At 34.4% G+C, this 23,879-nt stretch overlaps 2 protein-coding genes across 3 annotated transcripts; one reads left to right on the plus strand and one right to left on the minus strand.

Annotated features, from left to right (window-relative positions):
* The first annotated feature begins 177 nt into the window (after positions 1 to 177).
* Positions 178 to 12,780, plus strand: LOC121981328 (mitochondrial import inner membrane translocase subunit TIM22-4-like). 2 transcript variants are annotated; one of them, XR_006111801.1, is made up of 5 exons: positions 178 to 406; positions 2,813 to 3,003; positions 3,085 to 3,157; positions 10,464 to 10,734; positions 12,120 to 12,780. XR_006111801.1 is itself a non-coding variant. In XM_042533783.1 (4 exons), exons 1-4 carry the CDS (start codon positions 268 to 270, stop codon positions 10,547 to 10,549), a joined length of 489 nt encoding a protein of 162 aa, XP_042389717.1. In that variant the 5' UTR covers positions 178 to 267; the 3' UTR covers positions 10,550 to 10,888. The 2 variants fall into 2 exon arrangements, 1 of the variants encoding a protein (XP_042389717.1); XM_042533783.1 differs by lacking the exon at positions 12,120 to 12,780 and having other exon boundaries at positions 10,464 to 10,888.
* LOC121979877 (protein NETWORKED 2A-like) lies at positions 11,248 to 14,081 on the minus strand. The gene has a single exon (XM_042531860.1). It carries the CDS (start codon positions 14,005 to 14,007, stop codon positions 11,248 to 11,250), a length of 2,760 nt encoding a protein of 919 aa, XP_042387794.1. The 5' UTR covers positions 14,008 to 14,081.
* Between the last annotated feature and the right edge of the window lie 9,798 nt (positions 14,082 to 23,879).

Raw genomic sequence — 23,879 nt, forward strand, 5'->3', positions numbered from 1 at the left:
GTTTAACAAAACCCTAGTGAAAATTCAAATTTAATCATTCTAATCAGCTACAGCTACTCAAGAGTTACCCTCCTGTTTAAAATGCATAACTTTCATGTTATCCACTAAAAAATACGGGTATGTTCGGCTAGACGAATATGGAAGTCGCTAACTAACAAGGGGATTTTGTCCGAGTCGCCCTTCACCTTAAACAGCTGTGCCTTGCTCGATCTTCGCCGAGCGTAGTTTCGTTAAATTCGGCGCCCTGCCTTCTCCTCCGTTTTATGCATGGCTACTGCCGATGGAGAAGCTCCTAGGCCGGAGGAGCGCCAGATAGAGCCGCTGCATCTACCGACGCCCGAGGAGATCCGAGGACAGGACATATGGAACAACTGCGCCGTCCGGAGCGTCGCCAGTGGCGTCATGGGTACTGATCTAGACTTTTCTTCTAGTTCTCTTGCAGACTGCTTTAGTAGCTTAAAGATCCTACTTTTATCGTTTCCCTCTTTATTTGTATGAATTTGTTGCTGGGTGTTCTTTCGCTGAGTTGTATTTCTTTTGATCGCACGAAGTGAACACTTTGATGTCAATGTGTTCGACATTAGTTCCATGAAAATTTGTCATGGAGGACGAGTAGTACGGGACTTTGGATTCTAAATGGAATCCATCAAAATCACCTAGTATCTTAACCATCTTATGTTTGTTCTACATAAAAACTATATATGTATATATATTTCTCTTTAAGTGTGATTAAGAGAAACTACAGATGGAGTTAAGTATATGATTTTGCGAGGTGATACTCATACTTTAAACAATTTTTTACCCAATCACGTAGGAAAGTTTCCGAAATATCCAAATCATTTACACTAGTTTAAAAATTACCAAATCACGTACCCAATTCCATTTTTGCCCCTGTTACTGTCCCAGTCGATTGCTACAATTTGTAGCAGTCGAATCGATTATTTTTTTTAAATGACTGATTTGTGTTAAAAAATCACTGCACTTACTCTTAATATATTGAGTCAGATTGATGTTTGAGGGCATGTATATAATCAGGAGAACTAAACAAACATAAGAACCAATTTCATGTCATTCTGAGCTTTCTAGGTTCATTAGCCGATTTTGGTCTCTTCTAATTGTATCTATGCTCTCAAACATCAATTTGACCCATTATATTGAAAGCAGTGATTTTTTTAATACGAATGTGTCTGAAAAATTTAATTCGTGTTCAAAAAATCACTATTCTCAATATATTGAGTTAAATTGATGTTTAAGGACATGAATATAATCAGAAGAACTAGACGAACTCATGAGACTTAGTTTCAAGTCATTTCGAGCTCTCTACGTGTATCAACTGATTTTGGCCGAAATCCTAGAGGACTCAGAATGTTGTGAAACTAGGTCCTATGAGCTCGTCTAGTTCTTATGATTATATCCATGTCCTCAAACATCAATTTGATCCAATCTATTGAAAGCAGTGATTTTTTGAACACGAATTAGATTTTTCAGACATATTTGTGTTCAAAAAATCACTGCCCGTAATATATTGGGTCAAATTGATATTTGAGGGCATATATATAATCATAAGAACTAGATAAACTCATATGATATGGTTTCACGTCATTCTGAGCGCTCTAGGTCTATCAACCAATTTTAGTCGAAACTCTTTAGGTTCATTCGGCCCAAACTGGTTGATGGATCTAGAGAGCTCTGAATGATTGAAACCGGTTTCTATGTGTTCGTTTAGTTCTCCTAATTATATCCACACTTTCAAACATCAATTTGATCTACTATATTGAGAGCAATGTTTTTTTAACACGAATAAATTATTTTTTTTAAAAAAATTAATCAATTCGATTGCTACAAGACTGAACAACAACAAGATTAAACAGTAACAGAGGCAAAAATGGAGTTGGTATGTGATTTTGTAATTTTGAAACTAGGGTACGCGATTTAAGTATTTTGGAAACTTTCTTATGTGGTTCGGTAAAAAACTGTACTTTGAAGCTTGTGTGCCCTGTGAATCTGTATGCAAGTTTGGCATTTGACTACTGCTTTTCATTCTATGGAGAGTATTTTAAAGATTTGCAATATCTTTTCCTATTAAAGCCATTGCATTGTTAGCCTTGAAAAGATTAAGCCCCTTGAGAATTTTCTATCTTATATATTAATTCTTGCATTTTTTTTTCTTTGTTGATTCATACTTACCTCAGTAACAAGCTATCATATCTATGATCACCGTGTTTAATGTGGTTTTCATTAGTTTCTTCCCTCATTTGTGAGCTTCAACTATGAGATATGATTCACACAGAAAAGCCTTGCATAACAAGAGCTTAAAAACCCACAATTACTCAGGGTTGTTCATTTAGCATCATATTCATAGTGCAACAAGTTATAGTAACTAAACTAACCTACTTGAAAACAAACTAATTCTCTATGAATTAATCCATAATATGAATTTGAAGCCGAAGTTAAATGAATAAGGACTCAAAACTCTATCAAATTATACTAGTGTAGAATGTAGATTATTTTGGTATAAAAACTTGTGGGCAGGTTAACTAAACTCTAATCTCATTTAAAATACTCCAAATACTCGGTAGCAGTAATTAGTAAATACTAGAAAAATTAGGAAAGGACATTCCTAGAATTAAATTACTCAAGGTAAATTTTCTGTAATAGAATTTTGAACTGATTCAAAACTTGGTTTTATAGTAGAGTTCCATTTTAAGTATTATCATGTATATTTAAAATCATCTTCTTATGGGACATTTCTTTTATTATTATTGTCTGGATTTTTCTGATTAGAGAGAGGTACTCTATGTTGGCCTTTCAGGTGGTGGACTTGGTTTTTTCATGGGCATGTTTCTTGGGGCTCTGGATAACCCTATAATGCAGGAGGAGATGACTACCAAGCAGCAATTAATATTTCAAGCAAAACAAATGGGTCGCAGAAGTATTAGCTCTGCAAAGGCATTTGGTATCATGGGCCTCATCTTTTCAGCTGCTGAATGTGTTGTTGAGAAGGTAAATGAATAAAGAGAAATAGGTCTATAGATTTTATCTTGTTAGCTTGAACCTGACTTGATTTGGTAATTCCTTTTACAGACTCGAGCGAAACATGACACCACAAACACAGTTGTTGCTGGTTGCGTTACAGGAGGGGCTATTTCTGCAAAAGGTAATTTCTCAGCTTTCAAGAACAGAACTGTAGTTTGTAAATTGGAAATGGGCATAATCTCTACTAGACTGTTACAGATCACAGTAGAAGTTGTTAGTTTAGGCTCATATAGTTCTGTCTTTTTTGAAGGTTATAATGGTATGAGCTATACCTTATTTAATGCACTGTATTTCTACTATTTCATTGTTTCTCTCTTCTCAGGGAATATTCACTTAGATTGCATCAGTTATTATTGGTGCAAGGACATATATGAAATCATAGCAAAGCAATGTATTGACCAGACTGTGACTGAAGAATACTAAAGGAATTTGATCTGTAAAAAATAACTGAAAGGATAATATTTGATTTAATCACCAGCAATTGAAATGATAACAAAACTAGTTTTGTTGTAATAAAGTTGAGCTGTAATGGGACAAAAAATATGAAGAAGATCAAGAATAATTAGTAATATGTTGGATTGCTGAACATAGTATGTGGAATTTATTAATGTATAGAGAAGGGACATATACAAAAAGGTTATTTGGATTTTTGAATATACATAGAAACATAACATAAATTTTTTGCTTGCGAACATAGTATAAGTACTTTAAAGAATTGCAGTCTGTATGAAATTTTTATGTTGTTCATGTTGGACTAGATAGGCCGGCAAAAAGGGGTGAATTGCCTACAAAATAAAATTAACCTTTCTCGATTTTTCAACTCTAATTAGTAGCACAATTATACTGAATTAAATCAATCAATTAAAAAGAAGAGGCAAAGAAATTACTTGGTCACAATCTAGGTGGTTATTAATCCAAGGCAAAAGAAAACACTAAAAATCTCCTTCTTTGAAGGTGGAGAAGCCTCTTACACTCGTTGAACGCTCAGAAAGTTGTTAGGAAATGAATACAAGAGTTGTTTTATATTTCCTAGGTCTAGGGATCTTTTTATAGCTCCTAGAAAAAGTTATCTGCAGCTTGAAGGCGCCTCCAAAGAGGTCCAAAGAGCCTTCCATCGGATAGAGTTTATCCGCCGAGGATAACATTTTATCCTCTGCTAATGGCTAGCGAAGGCGCCTTCGTACTGTTCATCGAAGGCGCCTTCATATTGTTCATCGAAGGTGTCTTCTTACTGTTCATCGAAGGTGTCTTCTTACTATTCATCGAAGGCGCCTTCTACCCATAGAAGGCGCCTTCCACAGGGTAACTCAGCTCAAAGTTGATCTTCTCGTGTAGGCGATTCTCCGATTAGCTGGAGTTGAGCTCACTCGAACCCAACTCCGATCTTCTCCTTAAGCAGACTTCCTTCTCGACTTCTTGTCCCTCGAACGCTGCGCATGTCATTCTCGTCCACCAGTGTACTCTTTCGCAACATTTCATCCCTCGGATGCACCAAGCTCGCCGACTCCTTTCCCGTGCCATCCTTCTCGCTAGCTGCGTCTTCCGCTCGAGTTCTTGTGTTCCTAAGCTTTTGCACACTTAGACACAAGGATCAAATACAATATGACCTAACTAAACTTGGTTGACCATATCAAAACTACCTTGGAGTACTTATAATCTCCCCCTTTTTAATGTGCATCAACCCAAGTTCAAGTTAGGGTTAAAAGATGTAATAGCATAACTAAAGTAGACTAAAAATTGCTTGCAAAATAAATAAAAATTTTAAATCCAAAAAAAAACCTAACTCCCCCTTAACTTACACTTATTTCTCCCTCTTCGATCATATACAAAAATAGGAAAAAATATAATAAATAGTTAAACAAATCTAAAAAAAATTTCTAGGGGTACATTACAAACATTACTAGTAGGCTAATATTTTTCAGAACTGATTTTCAAACATATTCTATTTTTATTAATTAATCTTCGATTTGACAAAAATAATTAAAAAAATAGTTTTCGACTTAAAAAAATTCTGTAACTTTTTGTTAAACTTGAGCAGAGTAAGTTAGACTAGTAGAAAAAATTTTCACGAAAAAATATTATTTAGTCTAACAGAAATGATTTATTTAGTAAAGCAACTAATTTTTAAAATACCGTTTTCGTTAATAATTTTATAGAAAATAACTCCACGGAACAAAAATCCGACAAAAATTTTCCTTAACCGAAATACTTCTTTTCTATAAGTGTAAAAATTTTGAGTAAGAAATTCGAACAAGGAAAAAATTTACAAAAGAAATTTCTAATTAAAATAATTTCTATCCTAATAATTTAAAACTTTGGGAATTTTTAATCTAGAAAAGATTTTGGAACCCAATATAGGTTCCTACCTACTAGATTTACTAACAATTTTGGAGGTATATAATTTTTAGGGATTTTTTTAATTTATCCTTGGGATTTTCTAATATACCAGTTAATTTTACCATTACTTTTTAGTTATGATTTTCGAAAGATATTCAAATTTAAGCATGCATAGTTATTTTCTAGTTTTTCCATTTGTGCTTTCAATTTTTCATTTTCTATTTTTAGATTATCAAACATATCTAAGGGGCATGAATTTGCTAAGTTTAATTTTAACCTAGCATTATCTCTTTCTAATTGTACTATATTTTTAGATAACATTTTGATAAATTCAAAAGATTGATTGGGAGATAGTGCACGTACCTCACCTACCTCGTGTTTTGATGCTCCCCCTTCGTCGTTGCTTTCTTCATAGGATCCTCCCCCTTCATTGATGTTCATCTCTGAGGAACTTTCAACGTCCCTCTGGTGGTCTGCCATCAGGGCTAGTTCGGCATACCTTGATCTCAGACTCAGAGGACGACGATTCATCCCATATTGCCTTCAGATTCCTGTGATTTAATCTTGTTGGTCTTTTGCCCTTGTCCTTCTCCTTCTTCTTCAGTTCGGGGCAGTCGCCCTTGATGTACCCTTCTCCTTAGCAGTTGTAGTATCGTACCTTCCTTTTGCTCCGAAAGTGCTTTTTCGCCAACGACTTATTAAATTTATTAGATTTAATAAACTTACTAAATTTTCTTACCAATAACGCTGCTTCATCTTCGTCGATTGATGCTTTGGAGTCTGGATCGTCTGTTCTTACCTTTAGGGCAACTGTCTGACTTGGCTCCTTTGATTTTGCACATCTAGATTTGTGAAGTTCTAAAGTGGAAAATAAACTTTCTAATGTGCTTACCTCTAGATCTTTAGAAATATAATAGGAGTCGACAATTGAGGACCATTCGAGTGTCCTTGGAAAAACATTTAATGCGTACCTTAGAGAATCTCGGTTTATTACCTTTTCTCCGAGATTCGTGAGTCTAGCGATCAACTTCTTTAGTTTAGCATGCAATTGCGCTACTGATTCTCCTTCTTTTAGCCGGAGGTTCGTCAGTTGGTTTCAGAGAAGATCTCGTCTAGCAAGCTTTGCTTCAGATGTTCCTTCGTGTAGCTCTAGGAATTTTTTCCAAAGTTCCTTTGCTGATGCGTAGGCGCCGATCCTGTTGATTTCTTGAGGTGGCAGTACGCTTAGTAGGTAGAATTCAGCTCGTCCATTTGCCACAAAGTCCGCTTGCTCTTTCTTTGTCTAAAGGTACTCTTCTTTTTGTTCGTCTTTTTGATCTTTTGGAGCTTCAAAATCATATTTAATTATTAATAAAACTTCAAAGTCAATTTTAAAAAAATACTTTTATGTGTTTTTTCCTTAACGCAAATTCTCCTTTGAACTTCGGCGGGTAGATGCTCGGTCCGACCATCGTCTCGGTGCTTCAGTCGGCGGTTAATCCTTATGAGGCGTGACTCTAATACCATTTGTTGGACCAGGTAGGCAGGCAAGAGGGGGGATGAATTGACTACAAAATAAAATTAACCTTTCTCGATCAACTCTAATTAGTAGCACAATTACACTAAATTAAATCAATCAATTAAAAAGAAGAGGCAAAGAAATTACTTGGTTACAACGTAGGTGGTTATTAATTCAAGGCAAAAGAAAACACTAAAAATCTCCTTCTTTGAAGGTGGAGAAGTCTCTTACACTCGTTGAACGCTCAGAAAGTTGCTAGGAAATGAATACAATAGTTGTTTTATATTTCCTAGGTCTAGGGGTCTTTTTATAGCCCCTGGAAAAAGTTATCTGCAGCTTGAAGGCGCCTCCAAAGAGGTCCAAGGCGCCTTCCATCGGATAGAGTTTATCCGCCGAGGATAACATTTTATCCTGGCTAGCAGCTAGCGAAAGCGCCTTCGTACTGTTCATTGAAAGCGCCTTCTAGCCATGGAAGGCGCCTTCCACAAGGCAACTCAGCTCAAAGTTGATCTCTTCGCGTATGTGATTCTCCGTCTAACCGGAGTTGAGCTCACCGGAACCCAACTCCGACCTTTTCCTTAAGCAGACTTCCTTCCTGGCTTCTCGTCTCTTGAACGACGCGCACGTTCTTCTCGTCCACCAGTATACTCTTCCGCAGTATTTCGTCCCTCGGATGCACCATGCCCGTCGGCTCTTTTCCCGTGCCATCCTTCTCGCTAGCTGCGTCTTCCGCTCGACTTTTAGTATTCCTAATTTTCTGCACACTTAGATACAAGGATCAAATACATAGGACCTAACTGAACTTGGTTGACCATATCAAAACTACCCTGGGTACTTACAGTTTAAAGATGTTTGAAATGTCTTATACTTTTGTAGAAATTGTGATTTTTCCAAAAATAAAAAATGCATCCTGGTAGCATGCTTATTGATGATAAAAGAGATAGACTCATCTTTAGGGTGGCAACTCAAGCTGGTTAGTCAGAACATCTATGAGCTGCAATGAAAAAAAATTTGTAGAACTTTCCTACTTAACTACTCATGTAAAAAAATGAAAATGAAACTTAACAATGGTAGTAAAAGGTGGAATCCCCCATCCCAACGATCCCAAATGGTCGTCCCATGACCATATGTGAGGAGGTAAATCTGGAAGTGTAGTTGACTGGTGCAGGGAGGGCTTTTTTTCCTCAATTTTGCCGAAATTCGAACCCTTGCCCTATGATAGCAACTCCGCCCCGCGCTAGCAAACTCAACCCTGCCCCGGGGGTAAAAAATCATTTAACTTAACAAGAACAATATATGGGTGACACCACAGTAGGCATAAATCATTTAACGCATGTTTTTAGTATGCCAAATGATCCAAGTTATCCTTTTCAATTTTCAATTTGTTTTGCCAAGATTATCAAAATATAAAAAGAGAAAGCTCCTCTAAATATTAAACAACATTAATATCAAATATCACACCAATAATCAAAAAATTGAAGCAACATATATATCAACTATGCCAATATTCATCAAAGAGTATAAATATCATTTAAAAATTTAATATTAATAAACAATAAAAAATTTCATGAATAATTTAGCCTAAAATAATTCAACAAGACACAAAATAAGGGGTTTGATAAGACAACAGTTCTTACTTGAGCAGATCACGAGAGGATCATGTGGGCTAATCCAGATAATCAATAACAACTAGAATATTAGCAGGTTGTGAACAAACTGGCTTGTTTATCACCTTAACTCAATTTTGCTTAATCTGAACCTAGTTTGCAAGTTGGTTATGTTCTGTTACTAGTTTGTTAATTTTGAGGAGAGAAACTACTGCATCGTTTTTTTTTTCACAAGAGAACTATTACATGGTATTTATGTGACTCAAACCCTAAACCTAATACACTAAATGGTGGACAAAACCCACTAGAGATACCCTAATAACACTAATACCATTTGCACTCCCTCTCAAGTTGAACATAGGTATTATATACGCTGAGCTTATACATAAAGTAGAAAGGAAAATTGACTAGGACATGACAATTGACTACACAGACATTTATCATTGACTTCAAATCAATATAGAGAGGATGCAGAGAGATCCTAGGGATATGCCTCATGAGTGGGAATCTACTTGCAGGCATGCATACAGCACCAAGTGGACAAAAGAGAAGGAAAGCCATGAGGATCTTATGGGGGATATAGTGGATGAAGAAAGACCTTAGGAACAAGTCTCTTGAGCAGTCTTCTTTCTACGAAACACATACAACAACACAACAAATTGAAGAAAGGAGAGTATCAGAGGAGAGTACTCGATGAGGGTCTTAGGATCAGCAAAGAAAAAGAGGAAAACACTCAAAAGGAGGAGAAACAATAGGGTAAAGAAGGCATGCTGGATCTATTGTTGGGAGGAATCATCTCCTCCTGCATAAGCATCAGAACTCAATCACAAATGTGTTTTCCATGCTTTCCAAGAAGCAGAAAACTTCACATATGGAGGTAAAGCAGCAGTGGTTGTGTAGCTGCAGGGATGTTGAAGAGAGCATGAAAAGAGGGCTTCACGAGTTCGAGAAAGAAGAAATTTGCTTAAAGGAAGAAAAGACTCATATGCAGTGAGAGGGATGGGACTTGACTACAGCATGGAGATAAGAAAAAGGCTCTATTTATGGCACTCAGGAAAGTTAGGAGTGTGACTCAAATAAATGGTAGAAATTGGCTACTAATTCGTAGGAGATCTAGGAGGGTTCTACTCATAGCTCTGCTCATTGAATCGTCTTTGATATGGTTCGAATTGGTTCCTGGCATTGCTGTTCCTGACGGGAAGAAGAAGAGCAAAATTCAAAGGGAAGAAGTGTGGAACACCCAGGAACAAGAGATGTGGACGATGGTGTGGTCTCTGCTTTTCTTGGAGTGTGGTATCAAATAATTAGAGTTTCACGATGTCTGAATAATGTGAGATTGAAGAGGATGAGGAGAGGTTGTCGTCGAGATAGGTAGCCTCCCTCTAAGTGGGGTTAGTGTGGAGGAGAAGAGCGGCTTTGACTTTTTTTGGGAAAAGAAAACCCTAAATCTAAGTGGGGTTATCCCACATTAGAGTTTCACGCTGTGTTAATTTTGAGAAAAGAAAATATCGTGTTACTTTTTTTGGTAAGAGAATTATTACATGGTTTTTCTATTTCTATGACTTAATCATAACACAAACCCTAAATCTAATACACCTAATGTGGGATTAAACACACAACATATCTAATAACTGTAATATTTTTAACATAGTTCATGCCAACTTTTTTGTCATTGTGTGCCAACTTTTAGGTATTAGCATCAGAACTCATGTTTTTCTTTATGTCAGGCTAGTTATATGATAAAATAGTTTACCTCTTCTGATTCATATGAGAGCTAGAATTCCTTTCATAGATTTTAGTTGCTATTTGATATTTCTAGAACTTGGAATGCATTTTCACTCTAATGCTTTGGAAATGTGATGAGTCCATCGCTCCCTGCATGTTTTCATGCAGTTTGAGATATGCTAAAATCAAATTGTTGATGCATATTTGGCTTCCCTAGTTCAATTACAAAGAGTAATTTTCTCATGGCAATATCTTTTCAGGTGGTCCAAAGGCTGCGTGTGTTGGGTGTGCTGGCTTTGCAGCATTCTCAGTCGCAATTGAGAAGTTCCTTGATAGGCATTCGTAAGCATGTGATAGAAATCGATAGGTGAATTCAAATTGTTTTTGGTTGAAGTATCTTCCATAGCCTCTTCATGAACCAGCACAGTCCAGATTTTTTTGGTATATGTTTCTATCTTCCAATCTATCAAGCCAGGCAACAGAGATGGCGCCAAGTAGAGCTATTTATCCAAAATTCTCCTTTCATATTTGGTAATTTCTCACGCAGATGAATAGTTAAGTTATACATGAGAAAGGAAAACTGTTCTTATTGTGCTTCTCTTGTGATGATTTTTACATTATGCCAGAAGCACGAGCAACGCCGATCATAAATAATTGAGATTTATGACTTTTTTATTTGAGAAAATTTCAAGTTCCCCTATAAATTTTGTATGCCTTTTCAGAATGCTCCTCAAGTTTTCAGTATCATCAAGTTTTGTCATGTGATTTCAAAATACTTCTCTATTATAATGTTCTTATACTGTTAAGAATGCAAGAAATCTCCCAATATTTAGCATAATTGGATATATCTCACAAATACTCAATGCCATCAGATCATAACATGAAATGAGTTTCCATTGCATCTGGGAAACATGTCAACAATAAGGAAAATCTTTGAACATTTTGTGATAATTTCAGTGATTACAAAATTTGAGTTATAAAGAATTGCACAAATCCATACAGTAGAACCTAAACAACTTAAGGGTTATGTTGCATATCAGGTACCTATGAATCAAATTTCCGACGCCCAGCCTTACGTTTATTCTGTTGGATCCGTGAAAGAATAGATTGTTTCTTAGGCTTGACACCGAAAAGGAAGTCCCGCAATGGTATGCTATTCTTACCTGGACAATTGTCCAAGCATTCACTGAGCTGATTGTTCGACATAAATGGTTCAAAGTTCTCATAGAGCTTAGACAACTGAGCCTCAGTGTTAGCTTGAATCCCTCTGACTTGAGCTAGTGCCTCTTGAAGTTCGCTTGCAACCTTATTGTTCTCCTGTTTCATGTTCATTACTTCACCTTGAAGTCTTGCAGCTTGGAAAGGAGTGAATAGGGCTTCTCTAAACTGCGAATTAGAGTTCAGAACATTCAATATCTCTTCTTGCATATTACAAAGCGATGAGAACCTATTTTGTAGATCCCCATTTAAAAGTTCCCCTTGTTCCAACCATACTTGCAGCTCAGTCTTCAATTCTCTGAGTCTTGTAGTAATCTGACTTGTTTCATTTTTAACTTCACGATCACAATTGGCAAGATCAATGCACTCTTGTTGATTGTTGTCTGTTAACTTGTTAATATCTACTTTTAGTTCTTTATATTTGGCTCTGAAGTTCTGTATATGTTGGAATGCTATACTGAACTTGAGCCAAAATTCTAATCTTTCGTCAAGTAGAGAATCAATCTCCCTGCGGAACTTTTCTTCGACTGGTGAAACAACGATCCTGGACTCACTGATGCACCTCGCATTGATGCCTTCTCCATGGGGTTTCTTAGTTTCTTTAAAGTCAACTGATGAATATCTTCTAGGCTCATAGTTGCGCTGTGAACTAGTGGCGCGCTGTACTTGAAATTTGACATTTGCATCTGTTGATGCAGATTTAGTGGTCAGACCTGCAGGAAGCTCGGCAGTGGAGTTCTCCACACCGAACATTGAGTTTGATGTGGCTTCCAGCTTTTGTTGCCTATTCAAAGAATCTTCAACAGTGGCAACATCACCCTCGAGGTAGCATTCAGAACTTTTCTCAATAGAAGTTTCTTCAACAGTGGCAGTATCATCCTTGATATAGCAATCAGAACTTTTCTCAATAGATGGCCTCAGTTGTCGTAGATAACATATCTCCTCGTCTTTTGTTGCAATCTCATCTTTCAATTCCCCTATCAGAGCCATTGTCTCTTGAATATAGTCTTCATTGCTTTTCTCTACTTCAGAGAGCCTTCTTTTTGTCTCATTGCAGTTTTGCAAGATAGATGTGAATTCAGCCAGTAATATATGTTCTTTACCTTCTACACCATTCTTAATTAATTGCTTCAATTTATGAGTATCCTCTCCGTCGTCAAGTATGATTCCGGTATCATCAATTCTTTCTGAAGAAATTTCACTTTGGGAATTTGCTTGCGTCTCAGAAGGACAAGGTATTTCAGCCACTGCATTATCCTCACCCTTTTTCGTCTGCTCAGTGTCAACAAAAGCGTCATCTTCCTCTGAGGATGAATCCCCGCTATGAAACTGAAGCACCTTCAAAATACCATTAAGGCTATGCCAGGTTTCCCTGCAGTTTTCGAGGAAGTTTGTTTCCTCATTTTGAACCATTTTCTGAATCGCATCTACTTTGCTTACCTCCTCTTCGGCTTCCTTCAATCTACTTGACATCTCATCTGACTCATGAGCCTGAATTGTTTGCTCCTCCCTTTCCAATGTTTCTATGCATTTGTCAAGCTCATCATTTTCATACTTTAATCGATCAATTTGTAAAGTTTGTGATGAAACCGTTAGTTCCAGTGTGATGACTTTATTAGCAAGCTCTTCAATCTTTTCTGTAATTTCTATCACATGACTTTCTGGGTCCGTTTCGTAATGTTCCTTAATCTTCCCGCGCACCGACTGTAACATGTTCATGGCCTTGTCTAAAGGAGTTTCTTCCTCCGAGTTTTCAGCTGCCTGACTTGTCTCCAAGTCTTTCTCTGTATTTTCTGTCTCAGTTCGTCCAACCTCACGCTTGAGAACCTTGAGCTTCTCTTTCGCGAGTTTGCTTCTCGCAGACTGTATTTTTGTTTGTTCGGATAACTTCTTTCGCTGCTCCTTCAACTTCCCAATTGTATCCTCACAAGATTGAAAAACTGTTTGAGTCATCAAGGCCCGAGCTTCGTTATCGTCGATCATCGCGCTCGTGTCAAACTCTTCCTGCAGATTGCAAACTTTTTGTTGCATCTCCATGATTTGCTTCTCGACCTCCCAATATTTAGCTATCCCTAACTCATACGAACTTTTGATGAATTCTTTCTCCGTCTGCAGAACCAGTATCCCCTTCTGAAGCTTGTTTATGTCTTCCCGCACCTTTTCCTTATCAATGGGTGCACTCTTTTTCTTCGATTTCTTCCCAGATGGCTCGCTCTCTCTTTTCTTCTTCAGCAATCCCATGACTGTGCGTTTGTTGATTTTATTCGGATTGATTGGGGTTATTGCTTTCGGAAGACTATCCTCGTCCTCTAGCATGGCATACTGGACTCGATCGGGAAAGGAAGTCGATATCGTGTGGTTCGCCTTGTGTAATTCTCCCGAAATATGATCATATCTTTCAGCCAAAGCTCTGTATGACCTGTAGGCATCTTCCACAAAACTTATTAGTTCCGGTCTTCGTTTGAAATACAACTCCGCTCGCTTAGCGAAAGAATCTGCGTCTGGTTCGATGAGCTTCAGCATCTTCTTCACAGTGTCTTCCATCTCTGTGAGCAATGTATTGTTTCCACTATCATACAAGGGCATACAAATACAACTCGAAGAATTATAGGGGTTAGTATGACTTCCACAACAAATGTTTATTTATTTTTTATTTTGCATGTTTTAAGGGATGTTCCTAACTAAATTCCTTAAGATTATCTTAGAAAAATAAGCATTATATATTTGAAAGAAGTCTAATCTGCACTCCAAAAATTGAGAGAAGGCTGAGAATGGTGAAGATAAAACTAACAGGATGAATACGATTAGGCATTTCTAAAACGTTTCCAATTTGTTCTCACTGAATTACCAAAAGTAATAAATAAACAAGAACATATAGGTTAGTTTGCTCTTTTTTCTTCTTGATTTCTTAGGAAGGCAAATAAGGAAAGCGATGTAACTGTCGTGTAATTTGGAGGTCATGGGTTTAATTTACGGAAATAGTCTTTTATAATACTGTGTACACTAGATTCTTTTCCGAGATTCCATATTGATAGGATCTTCGTCCACTTGCTTGATGTTAATTCCTATTTCATTTTATTTCACATTACCTACTGGTCTCATTTTTATTTTATTTTGTTTTATGTTTCGCTTGGAACTGATCATAGAAAGATGGCAAGAACTGTGATTTAATCTATTTTTTTTTATGAAAAGTAAACACAAAGAATGTTTGCAATCTAGGTTATTACACAAATCTAACATAATCTTTATAATAGTTTTTTATGAAAATCTGGACTTGGTTCGTGTTTTATTTCCTAAAATTTATTACAATATCTATAAAATATGTAAAAAGTTTAGGATCCATTGAATTTCATTGACATCGATATTAATAGAAATAATTGAAGGCGAACCTTGGAGATTGCTGTCGAGCCATTTCGATTGCTTCGCCCTAATGTGGCTTGCTTTCCACCAGGAATACGCGTTGCTTGCGGCTCTTTGCAACATCTTTCTCTTCTAGTTATGAGCTCTTCACCTTGTGACCCCTCTTCTTTGCGAGGGGAGGGGAAAGTAACTATGAAGAAGAGGAAGAAAAAACAAGAGAAAGAGAACGAAACAGAGGAAAATTCAAAATGAAAATTATTTGAAAATAAAGGATAAAGCTAGAGAGAAGATAGGATGCGAAGAACCTGAAATAGGGTGAGATAAAAGATCAGGTCCTTTCATTTACCTCGCATTTGTCGCGAGTTAAAGAAGGAAAATGAAAATAGAAATCAACACACATGGACTTCTTACGAGCAAGATGATAGATTTACTCTATTTTTAAGCTCAGAAATCTACCATCAATTTGTTAATAGTTGATGAACATATTCATTTATCATTTCATTTAGCTTTACTTAATGATATTTATAAAGTTGAGGGCATCAAACAAATAATTTTTCTAAACTATCTCATAGGCCGTGGATTATTGTTCCTAAATTCAATTTTAGATATTTTCTATGGTCCCGCACAATTTTATTTACAAAAAATTCAATTCTATAATAAAAGAATTAATATATTTTTTAGTTTGCAAACCAAATTAATTGGAGTTCAAACATAAAAGATAAAAATGACAGAATAAAAGTAACATAATTAAATATAAATATTATTAACAAGTTAAAACGACACACTAGATATATAATACACCGTGGAGTAGGAATGGAGTCTTTAAATTACATTGTATTTTTGTATTAGCTTTGACTATATTTATACTTCACATTTCCTTTCGCTTAAATCACAATTGATATTTTGTCACACACGCACCCATTTTGAATTAACATTGGTCAAGTGTTGATTTAGCTGGTCATTTAATCTCACAAAAGGTGCATTTCATTAAAACATCGCTTAAGATGGAGATATCATATAGTCTTATCATGCCAAAATTTAGCTTATTTCTTAAGTCGAGACAAACACAACTTGATGAAGACGATTGAAGATTGAGATAAACATGGCAGTTTCACTATTGACCCCTGGTTAAGCCTTAAGTTGAAGGCTTTGTCTTGAAACATTCAGACATCAGAAGAGAGGTTCTCAGCCCCACTTCCAAGCAATTGGGAAGTCGAAAAGGCAAGATTTGACACCATCCTGCGTTCAATTTCTTGAATATAAGATCTTTGAGTTCGAATAGGATCGTAAATGTTTAGTCATGTTGTTCAATATATGTAAGTTGAAATAATTGAATAACTTAAATAATTTATTAAATTTAATAAATAAATTTGAATACATTCAATTTATTAATCAGAAATTGTGAATAAAGTTAAAGGTGCACTACAAGAAAATCATATATTAGTAATGATTTTAGCAACAGATTATTTATACCGTCGCTATTAACGACGGTTAATATTTACTTCGTCACTATTAGCGACAGTCTTTAATAATTCAGCGCTATTTAGCCGGGGTTTTTAATTTATTACCTATATAGCGATGGATAAATTATTTCATCATCGTATTTCATCGTTATTTGTATAATATAAGTTAAAAAGTCAGTCGATTATTGGTGACGGAATATTTAACTCCATCGTTATTAGCGACGGTAGAATTAATATTTGTCGTTAAATTTGGAAAGAAATTAGGGTTCGCATACCGATTTTCCCTTGCGCGATCAATCGTACTCTCTTTCTTAGGCGATTGACAATCTCCTCTCCCGGCAATCGACGATCTCCACTCCAACGTACTCTCCCCTTGAGCGCACTCTCCTCATCCAGCTTTCCTTCCTCCGACGTGCAGATATTTCCCTCTCCATCTCCCCTTTTCTCATTTCGTCGTGCTTGACAGTGCTCATTTGGTGTCGAGAATTGTTGCGCCCGATAGTGTTCTGCTTCGTCGTTCTGTTGCTTCGTCGTTCTGTTGCTCGATAGTGTTCCCCTTTTCAAATTAGATCTTCCCTTGCTTCGTCGTTTTGTTTTTCTTTTAAATGATTTAAGTTTAATTTTAATGTTAGGTTTAAATTTTAAGTTTTAAAACTAAGTTTATTTTAATGTTAGGTTTTAATTTAATTTAAAATTAAGTTTTAACTTTAATTTTAAAGTTTTTAGTTTAAGTTTTAATGTTTTAATTAGCTTAAGTGTCTTAATTTTAAAATGACTTTAAAATGATTTTTAATGATAAAAGAAATTTTTTTAAAGGATTTTTTTTACATAATTTTTTTAAAAATATTTTTTAAATGTTTTTTAAAATACTTTTTATAGAATTTAAAATAATTTTAAATAATTTTTAGAATAGTTTTTTAAAGTATTTTTAAAATAGTTTTTAAAGAATTTTTAAAAGAGTTTTTAAAGAATTTTAAAAATAGTTTTTTTTTAAAGTATTTTTAAAATAGTATTTTTTTAAAGTATTTTTAAAATAGTTTTTAAATAATTTTTAAAATAATTTCTAAAGTAATTTTTAAAATAGTTTTGAAAGAATTTTTAAAATAGTTTTAAAAGAATTTTTAAAATAGTTTTTTTTAAAAGAATTTTTAAAGAATTTTTAAAATAGTTTTTAAGGAATTTTTAAAATAGTTTTTAAGGAATTTTTAAAATAGTTTTTAAAAGTTTTTTTTTTCCAAATAATTTAAAAAAATATTTTTTAAAAGAATTTTAAAAATAGTTTTTAAAAAGGATTTTTAAAGTAATTTTTTTGAAATAATTTTTAAAAGGGTTTTTAAAATGATTTTTTAAAGAACTTTTAAATGTTTTTTAAAAGAGTTTTTAAAAGAAGTTTAAATAATTTTAAAAATAATTTTTAAAATGAGTTTTAAAAGTTTTCAAAATAATTTTTAAAAGAGTTTTTAAAATGATTTTCAAAAGAATTTTTAAATGATTTTAAAAAGAATTTTTAAATAATTTTTAAAAGAATTTTATATAATTTTTTAAAAGAATTTTTAAAATGAGTTTTAAAAGTTTTTTAAAATAATTTTTAAAAGAGGTTTTAAAATGATTTTAAAAAGAATTTTTAAATAATTTAAAAAAGAATTTTAAATAATTTTTAAAAGAATTTTTAAAATGAGTTTGAAAAGTTTTTAAAATAATTTTTAAAAGAGTTTTTAAAATGATTTTAAAAAGAATTTTTAAATGATTTTTAAAAAAATTTATAAAATGAGTTTTAAAACAATTTTTAAAATAATTTTAATAGACTTTTTAAAATAATTTTTAAATGAGTTTTTTAAAAAATTTTAAAATGATTTTTAAAGTTTTTAAAATGTTTTTTTTTTCAAAAAAATTTTAAAATGATTTTTATGTTAAAATAATCTTTAAAAACATTTAAAATGATTTTTAAAATAATTTTTAAAAGTTTTTTTTTGAGAAAGTTTTTTAAAAAAATTTAAATGAAAAAGAATCTTTGAAAAAGTTTTTTTTTAAGTTAAAATAATTTTTAAAATAATTTATTAAGTTAAAATAATTTTTAAAATAATTTTTAAGTTAAAATACTTTTTTTTAAAAATAATTTTTAGTTTTAAATAAATTTTTAAAATATTTGTTTTATGTTAAAATAATAATTTATTAAGTTAAAATAATTTTTAAATTAAAAAAATTTAAGTTTATTTTTAAAATAAATTTTTAAGTTAAAAATTTTAAGTTTAATTTTTAAAATAATTTTTTTAAGTTAAGTTTAATTTTTAAAAAAATTAATTTTACAGTAAAGTTTTTAAATTAAAATGAATTTTAATTTTAAAATTTAATTTAATTTATTTAATTTAATTTAGTTAAATTTATTTAGGTTTAATTTAATTTAATTTAATTTAATTTTAATTTTAATTAATTTAATTTAATTAACTTAATTTAATTTAAATTTAATTTAATTTACTTTGATTTTATTTAGGTTTTTAGTCATCTCACCTGATCTATGTTTTCAATTAGGGAATACTATAATTTTGTGAGATGAATTAGGTTCAATTTTAGGGTTTGTTTTTAACTTGTGTTAGATTCAGGTTTAGCTTTGAGTTCAACAAATAGGCGTTCTTTGGATAAACTTCTGGGCTATGGTGAGTCACTTGGACATCATTAAAGTAACCATGCCTTCGAGGTTTTTCAAATAGTTCCTATCCACTGGACTTAGTACAAAACCTTGGTCTAACTGGTTAGGATCCATAAAGGGTAGCTTCGGTCAGTTCCATTTAACCAAATGCACCAGGTTGAAGCCATATCTTTCTAGACATGCATAGACTAAGTTTCCCTAACGTATTATCATCCAAAACTTCACCAGTACCATTTTTCAAGTTAAACTTTTACCCTTTTTATTCTAGTCCTAATTACCCTGCCGGGTAGGTTGGTTTCGGTTACCCTGTCGGGTAAATTATTTTTGGAGGTGCCAGCTATTCTGGAGCCTCCCCCTAAATTGTTGATTTTTTCCTTTTTAAGATTTCTTGTATAATTAGAGTTGGTTTTATTTAAGTTTTAATGTTTAATTTGTAATTTAAATTTAAGTTTTTAGTTTTGAATTAATTAAATTGGTGAAATTATCTTTCTTTAAAAGAGTATATTTAATATTTAAATTTTCTTTCAATTTCAATTTTATTGGATTAATTGAATTATCTTTTTTTAATAGCTTATTTTTAAAGTTTAAGTTTTTATTTATTTTTGAATTTGAGTTAATTAAATTGTTTGAATTATATTTCTTTAAAGGTTTATTTTTTAGCTTTTTATTGATTGTTAATTTTGAATTTTCTAGATTATTTTTGTTTAATATGTTATCTTTAATATTTAATTTTAAGTTTGTTAAATTCCATTTTGATTTTATCTTTATATTTTCTTTGCCTTTTAAATTGAAATGATTAATTGAATTTATTAGATTAGTTTTATCTTTAAAAGTTATTTTTTTGTTAATTATATTATCTTGGTTTTGGATAGCATTTCTAGACTGATTTTATCTTGATTATTAAATACTTTATTAAGGTAATTATTGATTTTATCCATTTTCTCATTTTTAACTTCTAAATTTGAATTTATTTTAATGTTTGACGCATTTATGTCTAGATGATCACTTAATTTTAAATTTTCTGAATTGATTAAATTATTTGAATTGATTTGGTCATTGTTCTGTTTGACCAAGTCAAGGTTGATGCCAAATTGATCAGAGTCTTGATAGACTTGATCAGAATCTAGATTATTTTGTGATTTTGAATTTAAATCATTTAGATCTAAATTATCATGCACCATACTTGGAATAATTTTATACTTATCTGAATCATCATGCTGATTATTTAAACTACTATTTGCAGGGATATTTTGCTAAACATTACTAACCTTGAGCGCAACCCCTAATTCAGTAGACTTTTCGATTGGATTTGACCCGAGTTCGGATTCGATTTTTACTTGAGCCTTGAGCTTCATCGGCTCCTCGTGAAGTTTGATCAACTGGGCCCAAAACTCATGTGCATCTTTGTACTTTTCTAGTCTGCATAAAACATTGTTAGATAAAATATTACAAATAATTTTACTTACATTTGTGTTTAGTTCTGAGTTCTGAGAAGGTTTTCTCAATATCAGCCAATAATCAAAGTTTAGATTTCCTAAGAAACATTCCATTCTTCGCCTCCAGTAGTTGAAATCTTGATCGTACGGTGGTGGTTCGTTGGGGTTCCATCCTTCTTGAAGAGGCATTGGTCTTGCACACATGGAAACAGAGAAAAAGTCCCAAGACTTGGTCTTGGATTAGTAGTGTTCGAGAAAAAAAAATAATTTTTCACTATTTTTTTTAAAATAATAAAATATTATTAAAATATTAATAAAAATATTATCTCAAAATTTTGAAAATGTAATATTTTGTCGATACTAAATAGTGGTGAAAAGATGACGATGTATTTTTCAAAACCAGTTTTGGAGGGAAAAAACGAAAGACGTAAGGTTTTATTTTAAGAACGAACGATATCTAATTTTTCTTTAAAAAGACCCCCTTTGTCTGATTGGTGGTTGCACCAAATCAGAGCGGTACCTGCTTTGATACCATTTGTTGGATCGTGATGTTTCGATAGGGGGGGGGTGAATATCGATTACGAAAAATTCTTCGATAAGAGTTAAGCGCAGTGGAAAAAGTAAGCAATGCTAACACAGACCAATTTTACTTGGTTCGGAGCGTATGTCGACTCCTACTCCAAGGCCCGCATTCGTTGAGTGCTTTCGGTGGGCAATCACTAGCAATTCAAAAATTATTACAAACTAAGTATAGAAAATGCTAATGAAAATAAAAGCAATATCGACAAAGGAATAAATCGAAAAGGAAAAAGTGCGTTGTCGGAGCTTCGTTAGCGTCGCAGGAGTGCAGAGTAGCAGAGCAAGCAGTAGAAGATCTTCTTGTCAGTTGTTGTGTTGAGCTCCACCCCTGACCCTCATTTTATATGAGGCTCGGGGCGCCTCGGATCCCTTTCGGGTGCCCTGGTGCGACGTGGCAGGTCCAACCAGCGAGCTCCACGTGGCGACGACGTTTTCAGGATAAAATTGCCTCCCGGGCGCCCGGACCACATTTCTCCAGAGATTCCTTCTCCTGCAAGACAAGGTTAGTCCGAGGCAAATATATAATATGTTTCCTGCAAAATAAAGTGTTAGCACAGTTTTATAAATTCAATATTAAGAGTACGACTTAGATTCCGTCTTTCCGAGACCGGAATCTGGTCACGATCTCGACTTAGATATCCGAAATGGATCTAAGCCTGATTGACGCCTATTGTTCCCTTCCCGGGAATGCGGCCTCACAGTCACTCCCTTCTAGTGACTTACCTTTACTCACCTGTCAGACGTCCGGTCAGTCCTTCGACCCGTCTAGACTTCTCGCCAGCTATCGGGTCAGCCCGTCGACCTAGCTGGACTTCATGCCAAATGTCCGATCAACCCTTCGACCCATTTGGAATTCGTGCCAAGCGTCCGGTCAGCCCGTCGACCCGCTTGGACTTCTCGCCAAACGTCCGGTCAGCCCATCGACCCGCTTGGACTTCATGCCAGACATCCGGTCAGCCCGTCGACCTGTCTGGACATAGCCTGTACACTCGATCAGAGTGTTAGATAACGACAAACCTAACTTAACCTGATTTGTCATTCATCAAAACCTGAGTTAGATCGTTAGTGCTAACCGCACCAACAAGAATGACGTGTGCAATGCATCTAAAGGACGAGAAGTTGGGAGGAAGTCTGTTCAAGGAGAATGTTGGAGTTGAGTTCGGGTGAGCTCAACTCCAGACGGCCGAAACATCACCCAAGCTTGCGAAGAAGTGGATGGTCAACAGGCGCCTCCATTGATTGGAGGTGCCCAAATGCTCAAGGCACCTCAGTTGTCTTGAGGCATCTCGAAAGTCATACTCTAGAGGCACCTTCGATGAATTGAGGCACCTTTGATGTCCAGGAGCCATTACCGAGTGAATAAGTAGTAGAGTCCACGTTAATAGAACTGAGGCACTTTAGTTCAACCGAGGAGCCTCCAAGCTTCCATCTAAGGTGTCTCTGATGAACCAAGGATCCTCCAATCCGCTAGATCAGAAAATAGATGTTCTGATTAGGATAAGCTTTTATCCAGTTGGAGGTGCCTCCAAGTGTTCAAGGTGCCTCCGATGTGCCACATTAGCAAACGGTCACTTTGACCAATGGGCTATAAATAGTGCCCCAAAGCTAGTTGTAAAGCTACACGTTGGATCATGAAAGAAGAGAGGGGGGGAGGGGAGGGGGTGAATCTCAGTCGTTTGAAATTTTTTTTTTTTAATAATGTAAAAATAAACAAAGTTAAGCAAGTAAAATAAAACAAATAAAAACAAAAGACAAGTCTCCTTTTTTACATGGTTCGGAGCCCAACCGACTCCTACTCCAAGGCCCGTGAGTTTTGATCACTTTTATTGGACAATCCACTAAATGATGAAATAGCACAAGTATGAATACAATATGTAAATAAAATAAATATAACAACAACAACGTATGTAAGATGAAGCTTGGTTGTTAGCCTTCTAGCGTCGTAGCAAGAACTTGCACACATAGTAGAAGTATGAACAGAGTCAAGCAAAGTAAAGAATCATTTTTTTCTACTTGAACCCCGAGGTCTTCTTTTATAAGCATCATTTGGTCAATTGAAAAACTGTTTGGTAGACTGAACCTATCAGTTGACTGAACCTCCTATCGGCCAACTAAACTCCACACCCTTCTTCGTTTGTGGTAGTTAGAGCCCTTGAGCCAATCATTTGATGATTATTGTATAGACTCATTGTATCATATTCTTATATATAAAGGCATTTAGTTTTTTGGTTATTATGCTTACTTGTATTGATGCCAAATAAACTAAGTATAATAGCGTCCTTGAGTAGAGGGTTCTTACTTATATCAATCGGTTAGTTGAACCGATAGTGAGATGATATAGGGAACACTACTCTTAATCATTTCTAGTCGAGTATTAACATTCAGGGACAATGTTAATGCGACGAGACTAGCATGTAGGTCAACTCGATGACTTGATCTCACAAGTCATGGATATGGAGATATCAAGTTGACACATGTGTATGCATTGGAGAATGTATACTGAATGACCCGTCATGAGAAAGTATCATGGATCGTTATATGAGTGTCATATACTTTCTCATGTGGCTATTAGTATGACTACTAGTCCTTGGACATGAAGTCACCATGGATCCCTACATAAGGAGTTACGTACTTTGGCTTCGTCAAACGTCACCCGTAACTGGGTGGACTATAAAGGTGATTACTGGGTATGTAACAAATTATGCAGAGGGATGTGAGTGATGTAGATGAGATCTATCCTGTTGGTTGCTACTCGAAAAACCTAGAGGTTCCACTGTACAAAAATTTTGTACAAAGGTCTGAACCTTTTCCTAGCTACCATGTGTTCTTTTAAATTAAATTTTGGATCGCCTGCGGAACTTAACACGTTTGATTCAAAACTTAATCTATTCGTTCTTTTAGGTTTTGACTTGGGTCTCATGCGGAACTTAACACGTTCGACCCAAATCACCTTAAGTTATTAATTCCATTAAA

The sequence above is a fragment of the Zingiber officinale genome, chromosome 5A, assembly GCF_018446385.1.
Source record: "Zingiber officinale cultivar Zhangliang chromosome 5A, Zo_v1.1, whole genome shotgun sequence".
Lineage (NCBI taxonomy): Eukaryota > Viridiplantae > Streptophyta > Magnoliopsida > Zingiberales > Zingiberaceae > Zingiber > Zingiber officinale.

Excerpts from the sequence above, each read along its gene's own strand:
- LOC121981328 (XM_042533783.1), top strand. The coding sequence starts at position 268 with ATGGCTACTGCCGATGGAGAAGCTCCTAGGCCGGAGGAGCGCCAGATA. Across the intron at positions 407-2,812 it reads CGTCGCCAGTGGCGTCATGG|GTGGTGGACTTGGTTTTTTC; the intron begins GTACTGATCTAG and ends TTGGCCTTTCAG. Across the intron at positions 3,004-3,084 it reads CTGAATGTGTTGTTGAGAAG|ACTCGAGCGAAACATGACAC; the intron begins GTAAATGAATAA and ends TTCCTTTTACAG.
- LOC121979877 (XM_042531860.1), bottom strand. The coding sequence starts at position 14,007 with ATGCCCTTGTATGATAGTGGAAACAATACATTGCTCACAGAGATGGAA.